At 43.5% G+C, this 16,783-nt stretch overlaps 1 protein-coding gene across 1 annotated transcript; it reads right to left on the reverse strand.

The window, feature by feature from the left end:
* Positions 1 to 10,482: 10,482 nt before the first annotated feature.
* Positions 10,483 to 13,638, reverse strand: LOC308149781 (mitochondrial adenyl nucleotide antiporter SLC25A24-like; the record flags this gene model as incomplete). Its single annotated transcript, XM_080522671.1, has 8 exons — positions 10,483 to 10,650; positions 11,084 to 11,220; positions 11,577 to 11,727; positions 12,037 to 12,204; positions 12,344 to 12,451; positions 12,561 to 12,713; positions 12,993 to 13,151; positions 13,633 to 13,638. 8 exons carry the CDS (start codon positions 13,636 to 13,638, stop codon positions 10,483 to 10,485), a joined length of 1,050 nt encoding a protein of 349 aa, XP_080378797.1.
* Positions 13,639 to 16,783: the final 3,145 nt, after the last annotated feature.

Raw genomic sequence — 16,783 nt, forward strand, 5'->3', positions numbered from 1 at the left:
AAAGGGCTGATGGTGGACACCGGAGCAACGTCACACATAATAACGGACATACACAAATTCAAGAAGTTCGACGACACGTTTCAGCCAGAGAAGCACTTCATCGAGTTGGCGGATGGCACCAGGACAAGTGGCGTGGCGATCAAAAGGGGCGACGCAGAGGTGAACCTGGTGAATCACGCTGGGAAAGTGGTGAAGGCCAAGCTCCTGATACCATCTTACCCACGAGAGATATTCTCGGTAAAAGCAGCTACCGCCAACGGAATCAAGTTCAAACAAGGACATGACGAACTCATCCACAAGAGTGGCACGAAATTCTACATTAAAGAACACAACCGGCTCTACTACTTAAACACTGTGAGTGATGCTCCTGTATGAATGATGATTCATGTAACGGCTGTTATGATAATATATATATAATAATAATAATATAATTATCCAAACGGGGCACACAATTCTTGGGCACTGTAATTATGATGATAGTACTTTCATGTACCTACTTCTGCAAACATTCTAATAAAGTTTTCAATCAATCAATCAATGTTTCCAGGTTACAGAATGTTGTAAAGGGAATGCAGATAAAGGGTAAAACTGATAAGACTAAAATGAATTGTGAAATATGCACACAAGGTAAATTCGTTCAGAGCAGAAATAGGGAACCAGACACAAAAGCGAGGGAAACATTTGAATTTGTACATACAGATTTGGCTGTAATCTGGATTTGGACGCAATCAAACAGTGTAAGCATCCCATGTCGGCAGTTTGGGTTTGGAATAAGACCCAACATGGCTAGCTCCATAACCGTGGCTGCGTTCGTTGAAAAAAAAAAAACTCGCTCTGAGAGCGCCGGGGCGCACACTGGGTCCGACGTCATAAAGGGACCGAGCGATTCGATTGGACGAGAGGCATTCCGCGAGTGCTGATCAGATCCCCGGAGCGAGTTTACGAACGCACCCGGGCTGTCATCTGCTCACTGCGCCAACAGCACATAGCTGCTTAGTGTTCTACAACACCCATGAGTTCATAAGTAGGCTTATATTGTTTTAAAGGGCAGCCAGTTATTCATTTGTTTTATTGATCCCTATGCACATTTTTGTTATATATTGTGTAAGTGACATGCCATAGCTGACAAGCTACACATACATAAGTTATATACATACGTTATACAGACAGATTTAATTTGAGCAGTCAGTCAAGTATAGGCATAATGTTGTTTGTTTGTTTTCTAATGTTTTGTTAAAATGAAAAAAGTTTAAAACATTTTGTTAAAATTTTAAATATGGTCTTTTACGAAAAGAAGTAGTAAATGTATTTAGTTTATGCAATGATAAAATTAAAAACTGCCGATACACATTCGGTATTCGGTATTCGGCCAAGTGTTTCCTTAAATTCGGCTTCGGCCTCGGCCAAGAATTTTCATTTCGGTGCATCCCTAAAAATTGGTATTGTAACTGCATTACAAGGGAGACACTGCCATTATAGAATAAACTTGTCAAATCGTGGTTCACAAAAAATGAAAGGGCACACAAGCCTGTCTTTCTTAAACTGTTTATTTAATTACTGATACTTGTTAAACTATTAGTAATGTTGAGGAAATATATTAATTTTTAGATAAATTACGGTCGCCCCAAATGACTTTTTTAAAGGCTGTGTCCTATTAATTCAACTTTAAAAACACTAAAATCTCTTAATTTTGAGTTTTTGCATAAATGTATATGTACACTACATTCCAAATGTTTGAACAATGGCCAAATATATCCTTATTTTTAGTATTTAAAAATTGGCCTGTTCAAAAGTCTTATCCGTCAATTACCCATATTGTCTGGTCTATCAGAATGATCAGGGTCCTGAGACACGCCTGTCGTTTCTGTCACCTCTGCTCTTAGGGGCGGACTGGGCTCAAAAAACAGCCCTGGCATTTGCGACACAACAGCCCTATTTCCAAACCCAACACGCAACACGGATTGTTAACATATAAAGCTTGAGATAACCAGACTGACTAGAATCCAATGTAGACATTTGGAACACATAACACACGCAACTGACACACACTACAATCACTGATGAATTCAGAGTGCCGACAACAATCCACAGTGACTGACTTAACCTGAACTGTGGGATCTGTCTTAGCCAAAAGGACCTTGAGGTCCAGTTAAACCTAATAGCTTACGTTAATAAAGACTCGGTGTAGCTAAATGAAGCTGCTCTGACACGGAATACAATAACGTTAGCAAAAAAAAGCTACAGTTACATGAACCATCACATGTATGAGCCTAAACAATACACCAGCCACAGTGCATATTACATTTAGCTTCACCAAAGCAGAAAAAGAGCACTGCACAGCCACAGTGTAAAAAATGTGTCGTACCTTCATGTAGTTAGCAGACTACTAAGTAGTTTGCTTTTCTCTACAACCCTGTCAAACATTCTCTCCCTCGTCGTCTCCCTCTACCACAAGTTCAATGTTAGTCCTAGTGCTAGTTGAGGAGTGTTGCTGGCACCTGCTTGCTTCGCAAACAGATTTCGTTCTTATATTCTATTCTTCTTCTTCTACTCGAGTTATCTAGCTTTGCGTAGCAACGAGTTGATCATGAGAACATTCGTTAGGCCCTGGGCATACGTGCAGAACTGCACGGGCGGCCCGGGCCGATATAAAATGTTTTGGGCCGCGCTCTTATGGATACTTCTCCCCCCAGGTAAGTCATCATCAGTCATAATCGGGTCTGTCTGCGTCTCTTTTACCAGGACTGGCTTTGTGGCAAACCTCACTAGCCTATGTTTCATGACCTTCTTAGTGTTTGGGTTGTACACTAAATATGCGGGGCTATTTTTGTCGTATCCTACAAAAATCCCTTTCTCGCTTCGTGGGTGCAGTTTCTTTTTGTCCTGTCGGTATGCGTAGCACGCCGACCCAAATACCCTCATCCTAGATAAGTTAGGTTTCTTGCCTGTCAGCGTGTGAAATGGAGTTTGCTTGGTTCTGTTATTAAAACACCTGTTGCGTATTACTGCCGCTGTCTGTACAGCATACGTCCACATCTCCTTTGGCAGATTGCTCTCAATTATGCACCGTGCCATATCAAATAGTGTGCGCCAGTTTCTCTCAGCCGTGCCATTTTGGTGGCGAATACGGTGCTGAGAACTCATGTCTAATGCGGTTCTTGTTAAGCAGAGATTGAAACTCCTGTCCTGTAAACTCAGTCCCATTATCGGACCTAAGGCACTTCACCTTTCCATATGGTGCTATATCTGCGAGGTATCTCTCTGTAGCTTTCGCCGTATCACTCTTAGTTTTTAGGAAGTACACAGATACTGCACTTGAGTAGTCATCTGTAAAAGCTAGGGCATATTTAAACCCATCTTTGGCTACTGGGTCAATAGGACCAGCCAAATCTGTATGTACAGGTTCAAATGTTTCCCTCGCTTTTGTGTCTGGTTCCCTGTTTCTGCTCTGAACGAATTTACCTTGTGTGCATATTTCACAATTCATTTTAGTCTTATAAAGTTTACCCTTTATCTGCATTCCCTTTACAACATTCTGTAACCTGGAAACATCATCATAATTACAGTGCCCAAGAATTGTGTGCCCCGTTTGGATAATTATATTATTATTATTATATATATATTATCATAACAGCCGTTACATGAATCATCATTCATACAGGAGCATCACTCACAGTGTTTAAGTAGTAGAGCCGGTTGTGTTCTTTAATGTCGAATTTCGTGCCACTCTTGTGGATGAGTTCGTCATGTCCTCGTCATGCGTTCCTCAGCTTGGCCTTCACCACTTTCCTAGCGCGATTCACCAGGTTCACCTCTGCGTCGCCCATTTTGATCATCGCCACGCCGCTTGTCCTGGTGCCATCCGCCAACTCGATTAAGTGCTTCTCTGGCTGAAACGTCGTCGAACTTCTTGAATTTGTGTATGTCCGTTATTATGTGTGACGTTGCTCCGGTGTCCACCGAAGTGTCCTGTCTCTCCGCGGTTGCTTCAACTCCGTGGCGTCGAATCCTGTAGTCCGCTGTCTCCCTCAGCCTCGGCCGTTGTCCTCGTCAGCACGATAATTTTCGGTGTCCCCGAAACTTCTGAGCTTTGTCTTTCATAATTCGTAATTTCTCTCGTCTCCAGCAAAGCACAGTCTCTAGACCATCTGCTTCCTCCTACTTCACGCCTGGGCCCAGACCTGTTGACGGTGTGGAAGCCATGCTTGCTAACTGTCTCTAATCAACAAATACACGCGACCACTCACATCGGTGAAGATTCAGGAAAGAGATAGATTTATTTGGCGCTCTCACATTTATAGACATGAACGTAATTAACATACGTGAACCTGCGTATGACAACACACAGCGTGAGTATGCAAATGAGGTCAACATAGCTAGTTCCCGCAGTTCATCGAAAAACAACTCGTTGGGCTTTGGCTAATATCGTTAGACAAGCTTGTCCACAACCCAAAAAACTTCTCTCACCAACGTTAATCGAAGTTTCGGGATATATTTCATAGACACATTAACTTGCACATTGACTGCAGGCTACAGCCCGGCTGCCTTGTTGCAGACGCTCCCGTGGATTTCAGCGCGCAACGTCAAAAATGACTGTCATGTGATCTCCAGGGTTGCCAGATTGGGCGGGTTATCACACTGGTCTGGAAAAAAAAGAAATTGGGCGGTTAGGGCTGAATAAATAGCATTTAGGCATCAAAATGTCAGTGCCTGAAAGTTACAAAATGCGTGAAGTTTTCTTTGATGTAGAAAAAGCATATGATATGATATGGAAGGAGGGGCTTTTGAATTAGAGGTAATGTTTTTATCTGGATTATGGATTTCTTTAATAAAAGAACCATCCAGGTAAAAGTAGGGAGTCTAATAGATGAGGTGGGAAATGGAACACCGCAGGGGAGTGTGATGTCCTACACTATTCTCTATCATGATTAATGATATCTTTGGAAATATTTCGGTAGATATGGGAAGATCATTATTTGCAGAGGATGGGACTCTGTGAAAAAGGGGTTTTGGTTTTCACCAAAAAGAGGAATAGAGGAAATACCCAGTTAAAACTATATGGAAATAATTTAGAGGTAGTTGAGACATTTAGATTCTTGGGAGTATACTTTGACTTCAGATTAACATGGAGGGAACACATTAAAAACATTGTGGATAAATGCCTTGTAGGGTTGGACTGGGGAGCTGATGTAGCATCCGTGAAATGTATATATGTAGCACTAATTAGATCAAGGCTGGATTATGGGAGTGTGGTATATGGATCAGCAGCAAAGACTGTGCTTGGAGAATTGGATGTGATCCAGGCCCGGGCCCTCAGGTTCTGCATAGGAGCAACAACAGGGCTCTCAAGTCTCACGCATTGGGCGTGAGACACACGCATTTCAACCCGTTCACACGCTCACACGCCGCGTGTGTCTCACGCCCAATGCGTGAGACTTGAGAGCCCTGCAACAAGAACATCCCCTGTGTGTGCCATACAAGGTGAGGCAGGGGAAATGCCACTGAATATACATAGACAGCAGATTAGTGTAAACTATACATTTGAGAGGGCACAAATCATTTGAGAATCACCCAACCAAAAAAGTTACAAGTTACAGGCCTGCTGAATAGGAATAGGGCACAGTAATTTGAATGGAACTCTTAACATTATGGGAAAACATCCGACAGGATTATGTGAATGTTGTCAGGTAGAAGAAACAGTGGAACGTACTGGTTAACTGCAGGAAATATATATCACTCACACACACCAGAGTAGCTACATACAATGTGCATGTTTTTTTGTTTTTTTTTACAAACATTATTGGCAACAGACATACACTTTACTCTTGACGGGGTCGTGTTTATTTCGATACAGGGCAAAGTGAATACTTCTCTGCCCAGAGCACTGAATAGACGAGGATGCTCTCCGTCTAGCATCCTGTTACTGTAGCCTGTGCTCAGAGCAGAGACAGAGAGCTAATTACCGGTATTACATTGCTAGCTAACTTCAACACAATGACTTCATGAATTTCATAATGTGCTTTTGTTTTCTGCATGCAACTGTTTGGCCTGTTACAGTGATAGGCTAGCTGTCATCATTTTGGCGATGGCCACCCACTCACTGTGACCACGTATACATTTCAAAACAACTCTATTATTAGCTAGCTAGAGACATGTTTGTTTATCTTACTTACTTGGATCTAGTGAACCGCATAATGAAGTAATATTCCTATTCCTATTGCAGGTGCTTGGATACAGATGAGAGCTGTGAAGTGGATACTCTCTGCTCTAACGTTGCTGCATCTCTATAATGAAAGATATTGGGCAAAATTTATATTTCTAACAGACATAATGTATTTTTCTAACAGCCCCTAACAGGCTTCAAAAGCTGAGGCTATAATGCAACACGTGGTCTAGCTATCCTCCAACCTTCACTACCCTGCTGCACCTAACCCCCCAACTGTGCCAACATGGACTGGTTCGTCTTCCCCGTTGATAACCTACTGTGCATGTTCCTTGGCATCTCCCTTACTGTGTGGTTGGTCTTCATCATTGTGCCAGCTATCCTTGGTGTTTCCTTTGGGATCCGGAGACTCTACATGAAGACCCTTCTCAAGGTCTTTGAGGTGAATTCACCTGGTCAGACACAGACTCAACTCAATGTCTGTCTTGAATTATCTTTGATATAGGACAGTTCACCTACTTCAAGGATGGAGAAAGGACTGGACGGGTTACGAATAAAGACAACTTCAGGGACATTATAAAGCAGACTCTACACACCAGGCACGTGCCGTGAGCTTTTAGATTGGGTAAGCATAAGATATAGAAATACACATAATTACACATACACGCTATCAGTGAACGCTGTTTCAAGGAAATGCAATTGTGATGCCCTAGAACCCGCTAATAAACTGTAGGGTCACTTTGTGATCAGATTACCAAAAACAAAAAAAACAGTTGCCAGTTTCGACTATATCAGGGGTGCTCATTGTTCAATCTTTTTTGAACCAAGATCTTTTCAAGTAGCCAACCTGCTGAAATCTACAAGTCCAGTTTCAACATCGCAAACGCACACATGCACAACACAGACACACACCGTTTCCATCCTCCATAGTAAACTCACAACACACTTTCTTTTCACACTTTGTCACACAGGCACTTGACATCACATCACACATCACCAGCCTCGCGAATCATATAAATCATATAAACCGCTCATACCAGGCTTGCTGTAGCCCCTAGCGACTCTCCCTTTCTGGGTGTGAAGATCGGTGAGCGGTGGCTTCGGGCGGCATTTAGCCAGTAGTTCTGTTTTTCCAGTCCAGTCCAGTCTACGAAATCCCTTTAGGTCGCTGACAGTAATGTCCATATTCACAAAATCAAGCAAGTTATCCTTATTGATTATTATTATTTAGATCGTTTGAGCTAGCTGGCATAAGCTAGCTGGCATAAGCTATTCTGCCGGGCGAGAGGTGAAATGTTAAGTGAACTTGAAAGTGATAAGAGCCAATCAGTAGCTCTTATCGGAATTAAAGACCTACTGATTGGCTGTAAGCATGCTTACCCTGGCCACATTAAACAGCGGGCTGAGGCATCGGAAAAAAATAAAAAAAGACATTTTCACGCATTCGAATGTACGCGAGGGAAAGCAGAGAGAGAAGTGCTTATAATGCAACGCAATGCAGGCAGAGCTTACTCCTGCAGGTGGCGCTAAAAATGCAACGTCAAAATGAATGACTCCTGCTGCCCTGGGACCTAAAATACGACTCTTTTAATGAAAACAAATTATGATCGATAATGATTTGCTCATCCCTGTGTGACAGACCCTTGATCATGTTGGATCCTAGATTCCATTAAGACTACCCAGTGGTATTACCATGCTTTCAAGTTAGAAGAAAACATGAGGAGTTTACACATGGTCCATTACCTCGAGTCTACGTGCATGTGAACATTAGACATTCTGAACTGCTGTGCTGCTTTGAATCTCTCCAATCCTATTGGCAAAGAATGTTTGGTAGCCATAGCTTTCTCGCTGTATTGCCCCAAGGACTGTTTGACTGTCGACCAAGTGAAACCACCTTCCAACTTGGATTCGGCTGTGCCGCTCGAAGAACTTCCTTAGCCGTGAGGCGAACACTGCTCCACACATCTCTGCTTTGACAGCATCACCTTTGTGGTCCAAGGGAGTTAGCTTTGCCTTGGATTCCACCAATCTGATGATGGAACCCTGGTCTGTGGTCCATCTTAGGTACATCACTGCTCCATAGGCATCTGCTCTTCCATCAGAGAACGTGATTGCCCATGGTGGTTCAGTAGTGAAGCCTTTGGGGGTTAGAGCTCTGTTGAATGTGACCTTGCTGAGTTGATGGTACTCCTCGAACAGGTTGATTGCATCTCCTCTGAGGCCATCTGAGAGTGCAATGTCCCATGTGTCCTTGACCCAAGGATACCTGGCATGCCAGTGTGGCTCCTTGCTGTGGTTGTCTTCGGTGACATAGGTGAGACCGTTCCTTACCACTTCAAGCTCTCTCTCCTCTGCAAGAGTCATTTCTTTGCCGCCGGGTTGACATTTTCCACAGCGGCAGCCTCCACACTTTGGATCACATGCTGCGCCGATACTGTCCCATTTCCACCACTCTAGGAAGTCCCGGTTGGTGGTTGAAGTGCTTGACTTCTGGAGCGTGGCGTGAACTTGAGTGTTGGGATGTTTCTTTGAAACAGGGCCAGTGAGTTCCTCATACCTCACAGCAGCAGTTCTCATTGATCTTGCGAAATGTGCCTTGGACATGTGGGCTGACACGGTGAGGTCTTCGAAGAGCTCAGGATGAGTCCCTCCAACCGTCATCCCCAGTGGTCCATCCCACAGCACAAGGTCTCCAACAACTTTAATCCTTTGAGGTGCTAGCTGGCCTTCTCTGTGGCTTATGAGCAGATTGATTTCACCAGGCCTTGTCAGCTCCCCAAGTGGGATGTCTGGAAAGAGTTTCTGGAGCCGTTTGGGATCAACACTTTTGTGGATGTCTGCAATACTGTCGAGACCATAACATACCAATTGGTGTGATTTCAGAGTGCCTTTGGGAGTTTTCACCCTGATCTTCAAGAGGTACCGTTTTGTCTCCACAATGGTCTTCATTCCTCCAACACCATGGACAATGAGAGTGATGTCTTCACTCCTGAGGTTCAGTTTGTCTGCGGCCTTGTGAGTAATATAATTAGTGTCAGACGCCAGGTCGATTAATGTTCCAACCTTTTCTCCAGCATTTGCTGTGACCTCCAGAAGCATCATGATCACTGGCAGCTCCTGCAATCCACTCTCCACTAGAAGGCCTGGTTGCTCCTTTGTGGTGCTGAAAGCCTTTGATGTAGCATTTGAGAACACATCATGAAACTGTTTTGCCAGCTCTGGGGAAAGCTTCCTGACAAACTCCTCTTGTTCCTCTGTGTACTTTCTCCCGCTTTTCACATCCTCTGAACCAGGTCCTCTCTTTTTCTGTGATGAGTTATTCTTCTTGTTAGGACAGAGATAAAAGTGATGCTCAGGAGCATGTTCATCCTTGCAGGCATGGCTGGTGCACAGGAAGTCATCTCTGCAGTATGAACTGTCATCATGAACTTCAAGACATCTCTTGCATGCTCCCAACTCCTTAGCTGCAGCCTTCTTTTCAGCTAGCTTCAGTGACCGGAACTGCATGCAGAAGTAGAGCTTCTCCCTGTGTTTCCCATCTCCACAGACAACACATCCAGTGTGTTCGTCGCCTGCCTTGGTGGATTTTGTTCTGGCCTGTCTTGGCTCAAACTTGGTCTCTCTCCTGCTTGGTTCTTCATCCCTCAGTTGTTCAAGCTGCTCATATATGCTTTCTTGCTCTTTGAGAAATGTCAACAGGCTGTCGAACCGGTTGCCTTCTGGCTTCGTTATTTATCCTCTTCTGTATGAAGTCAGCCTTCTTGGAAACCAGATTGATGGCCTGAAGTTCCAGATGTTTTAAGTTATTCTGGATTTGTCCCTCTTCTTCAGGGATCCACTGTTTCCACCGTTTGTGCACCTCCTTCGCTGTCTTCACCAGTCCTTCCAGGTGGTTAAGCATGAATTCATAACCCTCCTGGTTCATATCCTCCTCACTGGCTTCCACCGCAGTAGTGCGCCTGCACTGCTGCTCTGCTGCCTGTAGAATTATGGACATTTCATCAGCTCCAAAGTTGTCCCACAGGGCCGTCTGGAGTAGACTTTTAACTCTCTTCAGCTTCAACACACATTCAGTCTCAGTCTTCGCCAGATCGGCAGTTTGCACTTCGGTCAGCTCAGTCTCTCCCTCTGCATTTGCCTTTGTGTGAAGTTTGGCCTTCACATTGTCATTGGCTTCCATGACTTTGTCAGCTGCTGTTGTGAGTGCCTTGAAATTGTCTCTGAGTTCCTCCTCAGACGTGTCCTCATGGTTCCTGGTAATGCTGTTGACCAGACGAGAGAATGCTATTTTTTCTGTCGTTCTCTCCGTCTTGAGCTGCTCAACAGTGGCCATATTTGGAGTTGGTTGCAGGCGATGGTTTGAGCGAGGCCTTGTGATGATTTAGTTGAATGTGAACTTGGATGTCCAGGGTCCCAATTTGCTGCTCCTGCTGTTTCAGTTTGCTGGCTTGAGAATCCTGGTTTTCCAATTCACCGGTCTCCGTTTCCTGGTTGTCCAGTGGGAAAGCGGTTTTTCACTGTCAAGTTATCTGTGGTTTCTGTGCTTCCCCTAACTTGAAAGGGCTTTGACCGTTTGACCAGAGTTTCACTGGGACTCCACTCTTTCTGCATCCAATGACCAGACAGTAATTATCTTTCTCCTTTTATTTTTGGACTTAATTTTGTCTCTTTTTCATCAGATTTATAAGTTTAGCAGTAGTAGTAGCAGGTGAAAAACCTTTGAAAAGGTATAAACACAAAATAAGCGGCTAAGAAACAATATGAAGGAATTTACACTGCAATGAAACATTTTTACAAGTAATGAAATAGTTTCCCCAAAATTATGTACCGCCCTTTTAACTTTACCATAAACTGAACTTGATATCAAACACCCAACAGCAACCAATTTGCTATCAAACAAATCCAAGATATCAAACAAACATAGCTGATGCTGACTGCAGGGATGACCTTCATGAAGTTGGGTAGGATTCCACGGTACAGTCCAAAGAACCCCTCCTGCTCCAGAATATTCCTCACCAACCGGTTCATATTCATCTGTTCTGAACCTTCGATGGACGCTAATATAAAACGGAGAATCACATGAAATCAGAACTTTTTCTGTAACACGGTATATTATGGCATGTTATTGACTTATTAAAACCATCACCATAGGATTGCAGTGTTCCTACAGTTATATCGCTTGTTTTTGTATACCAGTTGTAGAAGCAATGTTTATACTTATTGAACGTATTGTGTGTATTTAGTGTGGTTTTAGGATGTTTCACGTATGTTGTACACAAGGTGGCAGTATCACTGGGGCGATCATGGGTCACATATACATGCTTAATGAAGCAGGTACGGGTTTTGAGTGTCTCAATAGAGTGACAGGCAGTAGAGTGATTGAAGTGTTTGAGTAATCTCCGGGATGTTTTACCTTGTGCCTGCATCCTGGTTCGGATCAGAGCCAGAGGGTAACTGGCCAGCTGGCCGCAGGCGCTGGAGATGGTACCACACCCCAACAGAACCAGAATACCAGGGTTGGCTGTGTCTTTGGCATACCGGGCCAGCCAGGCGTTCTTCAGGCTCTGAGTGTTAACGACAAAGAGGTCACAACCACATTCATTTTCCAGTCGTCTACAGGTGAACACCATCAAACTGTTTTGAGAACAATGCCACTGAGTCATTTATCCAAACACTTATACAGGAGGTAATACTGATAATGGAAATAATTGAGTAGACTTCATTGTGTTGTTTGTATATACGGTACTTGATCATTTACAATGTGTGTATTGTTGTACTCAAGTGGCTGACAAAAGGCAACTGTGTATTTTAAATGTGTCAAATAAAATAATTCATTCATTCAATCATTCAGAGTGAAGTGGTTGGGCACACACCTCGTACACAGCCAGATCTATCCCAGCATAGGGAATGATGCCCAGGATGTTGGGGATGTAGCCCTTGTAGAAGGCCTTCACTCCCTCCTTCTTCAGGATCTTCTTGGCACATTCAAACATTCCAGTATACTGTCCGGTCTTCCTTAGTGTTAGTCTGGTCTTCATCACCTTATAGGACGAAGAAGAAGAGAGAGTATCTTCAGGGAATTGTCAGAGCACCCCACTTTTTTCTCCACCTTTGTCCTTTCCATAGTACCCCCCCCCCTACTCCTTTCTTTCACTTCCCTCCCTCTCCCCCTTCCCTCACCTCCATAGGGTAGATGGCTGTCTGGGCGGATGCCCCGGCCAGTGACCCCGCGATAAACCTCTCGTGGGTCTTGACCTTCCCTCCGTCACTGGAGAGCAACTTCTTGTACTGTCAGAGTACAAGATAACAAGTGCATATTTATATGATGGATACTAATACAATTTAAAATATAGACAGCATCAGGTCAATTATGTGTCAATCCGCTGTGTTAGTTCACCTGCTCATAGGCCATGAACTTAATGGCGGTCTCAGGGGCGATCTTCAGGACGTTGACCCCGTTCCCCCTCCACATAGAGGCAATGCCGCCCTCCTTTATAATCTGCTTGAAGCCCCCTACTAGAGTCATCTTATTGGTCGGCGAGGCTTGCACCTGTAAATACAAAAATCACAGGTGAGAAAGGAAAATAGGCTACACACTTCAGATGCACTTCACATTAATGGCCGGTTTTCTGGACCGAGATTCAACTTTATCCAGGACTAAATTACCAGGTTCGATCTCCATTGAATGTGCTATCCTGTGTCTAGTCCAGGATTAGGCTTAATCTGGGTCCAGAAAACCAGTAATGAAATGAGTTAGTAGTAACCAATGAGGAACATGCAAAATGCATTTATTTAACATATGCTGCAGAGTGTACGTAGCTGTACATACCTGCATGAACACCTTCATCCTGTCTAGGGGGGCGGTGCCAGTGCGAGAGACAGCCCCTGCCATGGCGCCAGCTGCCAGCTGCTTCCACCACACACCTGTGGTCTTCTCCTCCTCAGTGAACTCATCAGGGATGGTGAGACTGTCCCCGATATCCAGCACCTATTACAAAACATGTAAACTGTTTAGATTAGAACATGATCACACACACACACACACACACACACACACACACACACACACACACACGTACAAACGGTCTATATCGTAGTATAACGCGTGCACACAGTCACACACGCGGGTCACAATATTGAATATTGTGACGGTAGGGTCCAATGAATATGTTTGGCACTAACAATGCGAAATGCTTTTTAAATGTGTCTGTGACAACACAAAATATAGGCAATACTCACTGTAACAAAATGTATGAAATGCTCTAAAACGTTCATTAACGTTTTCCTTTTATTTATTCATTTAAATTATATGCGTCATGACAGAACACAGGACAACGTAGCACAGGCAGTAGACTACAACAAGAACATGGAAGATGTTTTCGAGCCCCAAATTCTCGAGAAGGTCATATCCTATGCACTTGCCGCAATCAAACCATATTGAGTTTATCTGTAGAAAATACAGGTCACACCTCCATAGATTCTAAACGTGGCTCCATCCATGCCGCTTGACGTGCGCAAGAGTGGGCTACATGAGTTTCGTTTCCACCTTCTAATGTGGTGACAGGGCTGGACTGGCCATCTGGCATACCGCCCGATGGGCCGCGGCAGTTTTGGGCCGAGCCGGCCGGCAAAATAAAATAAAAAATAAAAAGTTTATTTTTTATTTTTTACCAGCCGGCCCATCGGACGGCCCATAAATCGGGGACAGCGGCCCATTGGTACATTTTCTATACAGACACTGGGCTGGCCCAATCAACAGAGAGAAGGGGGGGGGGCAGGGGTCACGCACGCACGCACGCAGCACCAGACCTCCGTCTCAGTTTCGCGGTAGTTTTGGGCGGGAGCGTACCTATGTTCCCCGGGTCCTATGTTCCCTGGGTTCTATGTTCCCCGGTTCCCCGCTTCCGAAAAAGGGTTCTATGTTCCCCGTTTTGTTTTTTTTAGTTTTTTTTTAGTATTATTTAAAAAACAACATACACAAATACATAATCATACTGTGTTTTTTTTATTTTTTATTTAAAAAACAACATACACAAATACACAAATACATAATCATATGTATCAATGTCAATCATATGTATCAATGTCAATATCAATATCAATGTCCTGAGGTTGATACACTAATGTATGCTGACGACACTGTACTATTTGTACATGGTCAGACCAAGACGGAGGTAGCTGCTGTACTTACCAAATCTATGGCTCAGGTGACTACATGGTTGAACCACTGTCGTCTCCAACTTAATGTTTCCAAGACGGTCAGCATGTTTTTTACCAAAACAAACCGTTCTGCTGAAGAAGCATATGTCATTATCTCAGGGGAACAACTACAAGTTGTGAACGAGTTCAAATATCTTGGGGTGCTGTTAGATTCCAACCTCACTTTTAAGGCACATATCAAAAAGGTCTGTAAAATTGTCAAGTTCAATCTGTCCAACTTCCGCTTTATAAGGGACTACATGTCAACAGAGGCAGCTACCATGTATGTCCACGCCATGATCTTCACACACATCAACTACTGCATAACAAGCTGGTCACAAGCAAATCCCACAACCTGCAAAGCACTCGAGTCACTATACAAACAAACAATCAAAACACTAGACAAGACACTAGCCAAGACACTTTCACCACTGCACAATACTGAAGAAACACAACATTCTAAGCTGGGACAATCTGAAAACCTACACAAACCTCTGCCTTGTCTATAAAACTATCCACAATTTAGCCCCACCACCACTTAACACCTTCATCTCACGACCAGGGGCCCATTCCACTAAGGTGGATTATCTTCTAAGCCTCGATAAAGTTCTAAGCCTCGATAATGTTAGCTTGCGTTCGGTTCCATCAATGTGGCTCAAATCATTCGCTGCTTGGTTGAGCTCCTTCTGAGTCAGATATAATTAGCCTGGTCTAAAGTAAGACGTCCGTCAAAAAAGGCTCACAGGCGGAAACTACATCCCGAACGACAGTTCCTCATGTGTCTTTTAGGAAATATTAGTTCCCACTTCACACGAGATAGATAGATGGATAGGTTGACTGTGTGATAGATAGATAATTTGATATTTTGAAAGTGTGATAGATAGATCGATAGATCAATAAATAAAAGAGTGTAAAAAAAAAAAGTTAATCTCTCAACTTGCATTGCTGTCATCACAGCGGTCTGGCTGGCGCAGTGGTTAAGGCAGCCAGTTAGAGTTCCAAAGGTTGTGTGTTCGAGACTTGACTAAGTGATTTTTTCTTTTTTATATTTAACCGAAGATTTCATGCAAAGGCTTCAAACACCATTGTAATCGTGTCAGTTCTTGTAAATTAGCCTGCACCATCATTTTATAGCCTACATACTTTTTTAGATGAGATTTTAGATTAGATTCAGACAACGAAATGCAGTAAAAAGTGTGTCAAAAGAGGGATTCGAACCACCGTCTAAAAATGACAATAAAGCCTGTGGCAGCGGTCGATACCACTAGGCCATTGTGGCGATATGACAGTTTGTAGCCTGCTGCTGATATCACCACAGTAGTAATATTCATTTATTAAAATATGAACATAAAACAATAACTGGGGCTAGTATGACCTACGCATTTAATCAGTCAGCAATTTCTGGCCAAACCATTTCCCTCGCCTTGTTAATTGCGGCAGTATTGCACTATTTTACATCTTATTTTTCTGTCTTCATAAAGATCAATAATTCGGAATGCTGCGCAAATGTAGAACCCCTGCAGAGTGGAGTATCTTCATTTCGACAGATCGACTCTTCGGGGCTCTTTATGTCTGCGTGCACGCGCCCATATCGAAGATTTGTAAGCCTGTCTTCTGTGAACACTCATGACACAAGCCTGATCCTCGTTCGAGGAATCACCTGAGGCTTGAATTCCAATCCCGAGTTGCCTGATCACCTGATTTATTTCAATCGCCGATATACTGATCCACCTTTAGTGGAACGGCCCCCAGGAAGTACAGCACGCACCACAAGGGGTGTCACCAGAGGGGACTGCACCATCCCATTTAGGAGGAGTGCCTTTAGTCAGTCTGCCTGGTCAGTTAGAGGGTCACGTGAATGGAACCTGATTCCAGGGCACCTTAAAGAATTAGGCACCTTTAAATCATTTAGAAAGCACCTAAAACAGTGGATCATCAACACACACACCTGCCAACATTGAAATGTCCTGTCCTATACCTGTATGTCATGTGTACCGCCTGTCTGTGTACCGCCTAACATGTCTTACCTGTACAGTCTGTGTGCTTGCTTTTAGTCTGCTTACCGAATATGTACCCTCCCTTTAACCGCCTATGATTAATGTATGCTCTTTTAACCCTCTGCTTATATGTACCCTCCTTTTAACCGCCTATGATTAATGTATGCTCTTTTAACCCCCTATGTTATGCCCTTAAGCTAAATGCTTGTCCTGTCTACTTTTTTGTGCCTAGGTCTACCTATATTTTATCTTTTAAATTTACTTTTTTCCTCCAGGGAGCCGTATACAACATCATGGCATAGGGACTGCGGATGAAAACTAGCTTTCGGGCTAACTCTGGCGTATTTACAATATATTTTTGTTTTATTAATATGCACTGTCCCTTGAATAAATAAATGAATCTGAATCTGAAATCTGAAATTTA

Source organism: Nansenia antarctica, assembly GCF_963989245.1.
Source record: "Nansenia antarctica genome assembly, chromosome: 2".
Lineage (NCBI taxonomy): Eukaryota > Metazoa > Chordata > Actinopteri > Argentiniformes > Microstomatidae > Nansenia > Nansenia antarctica.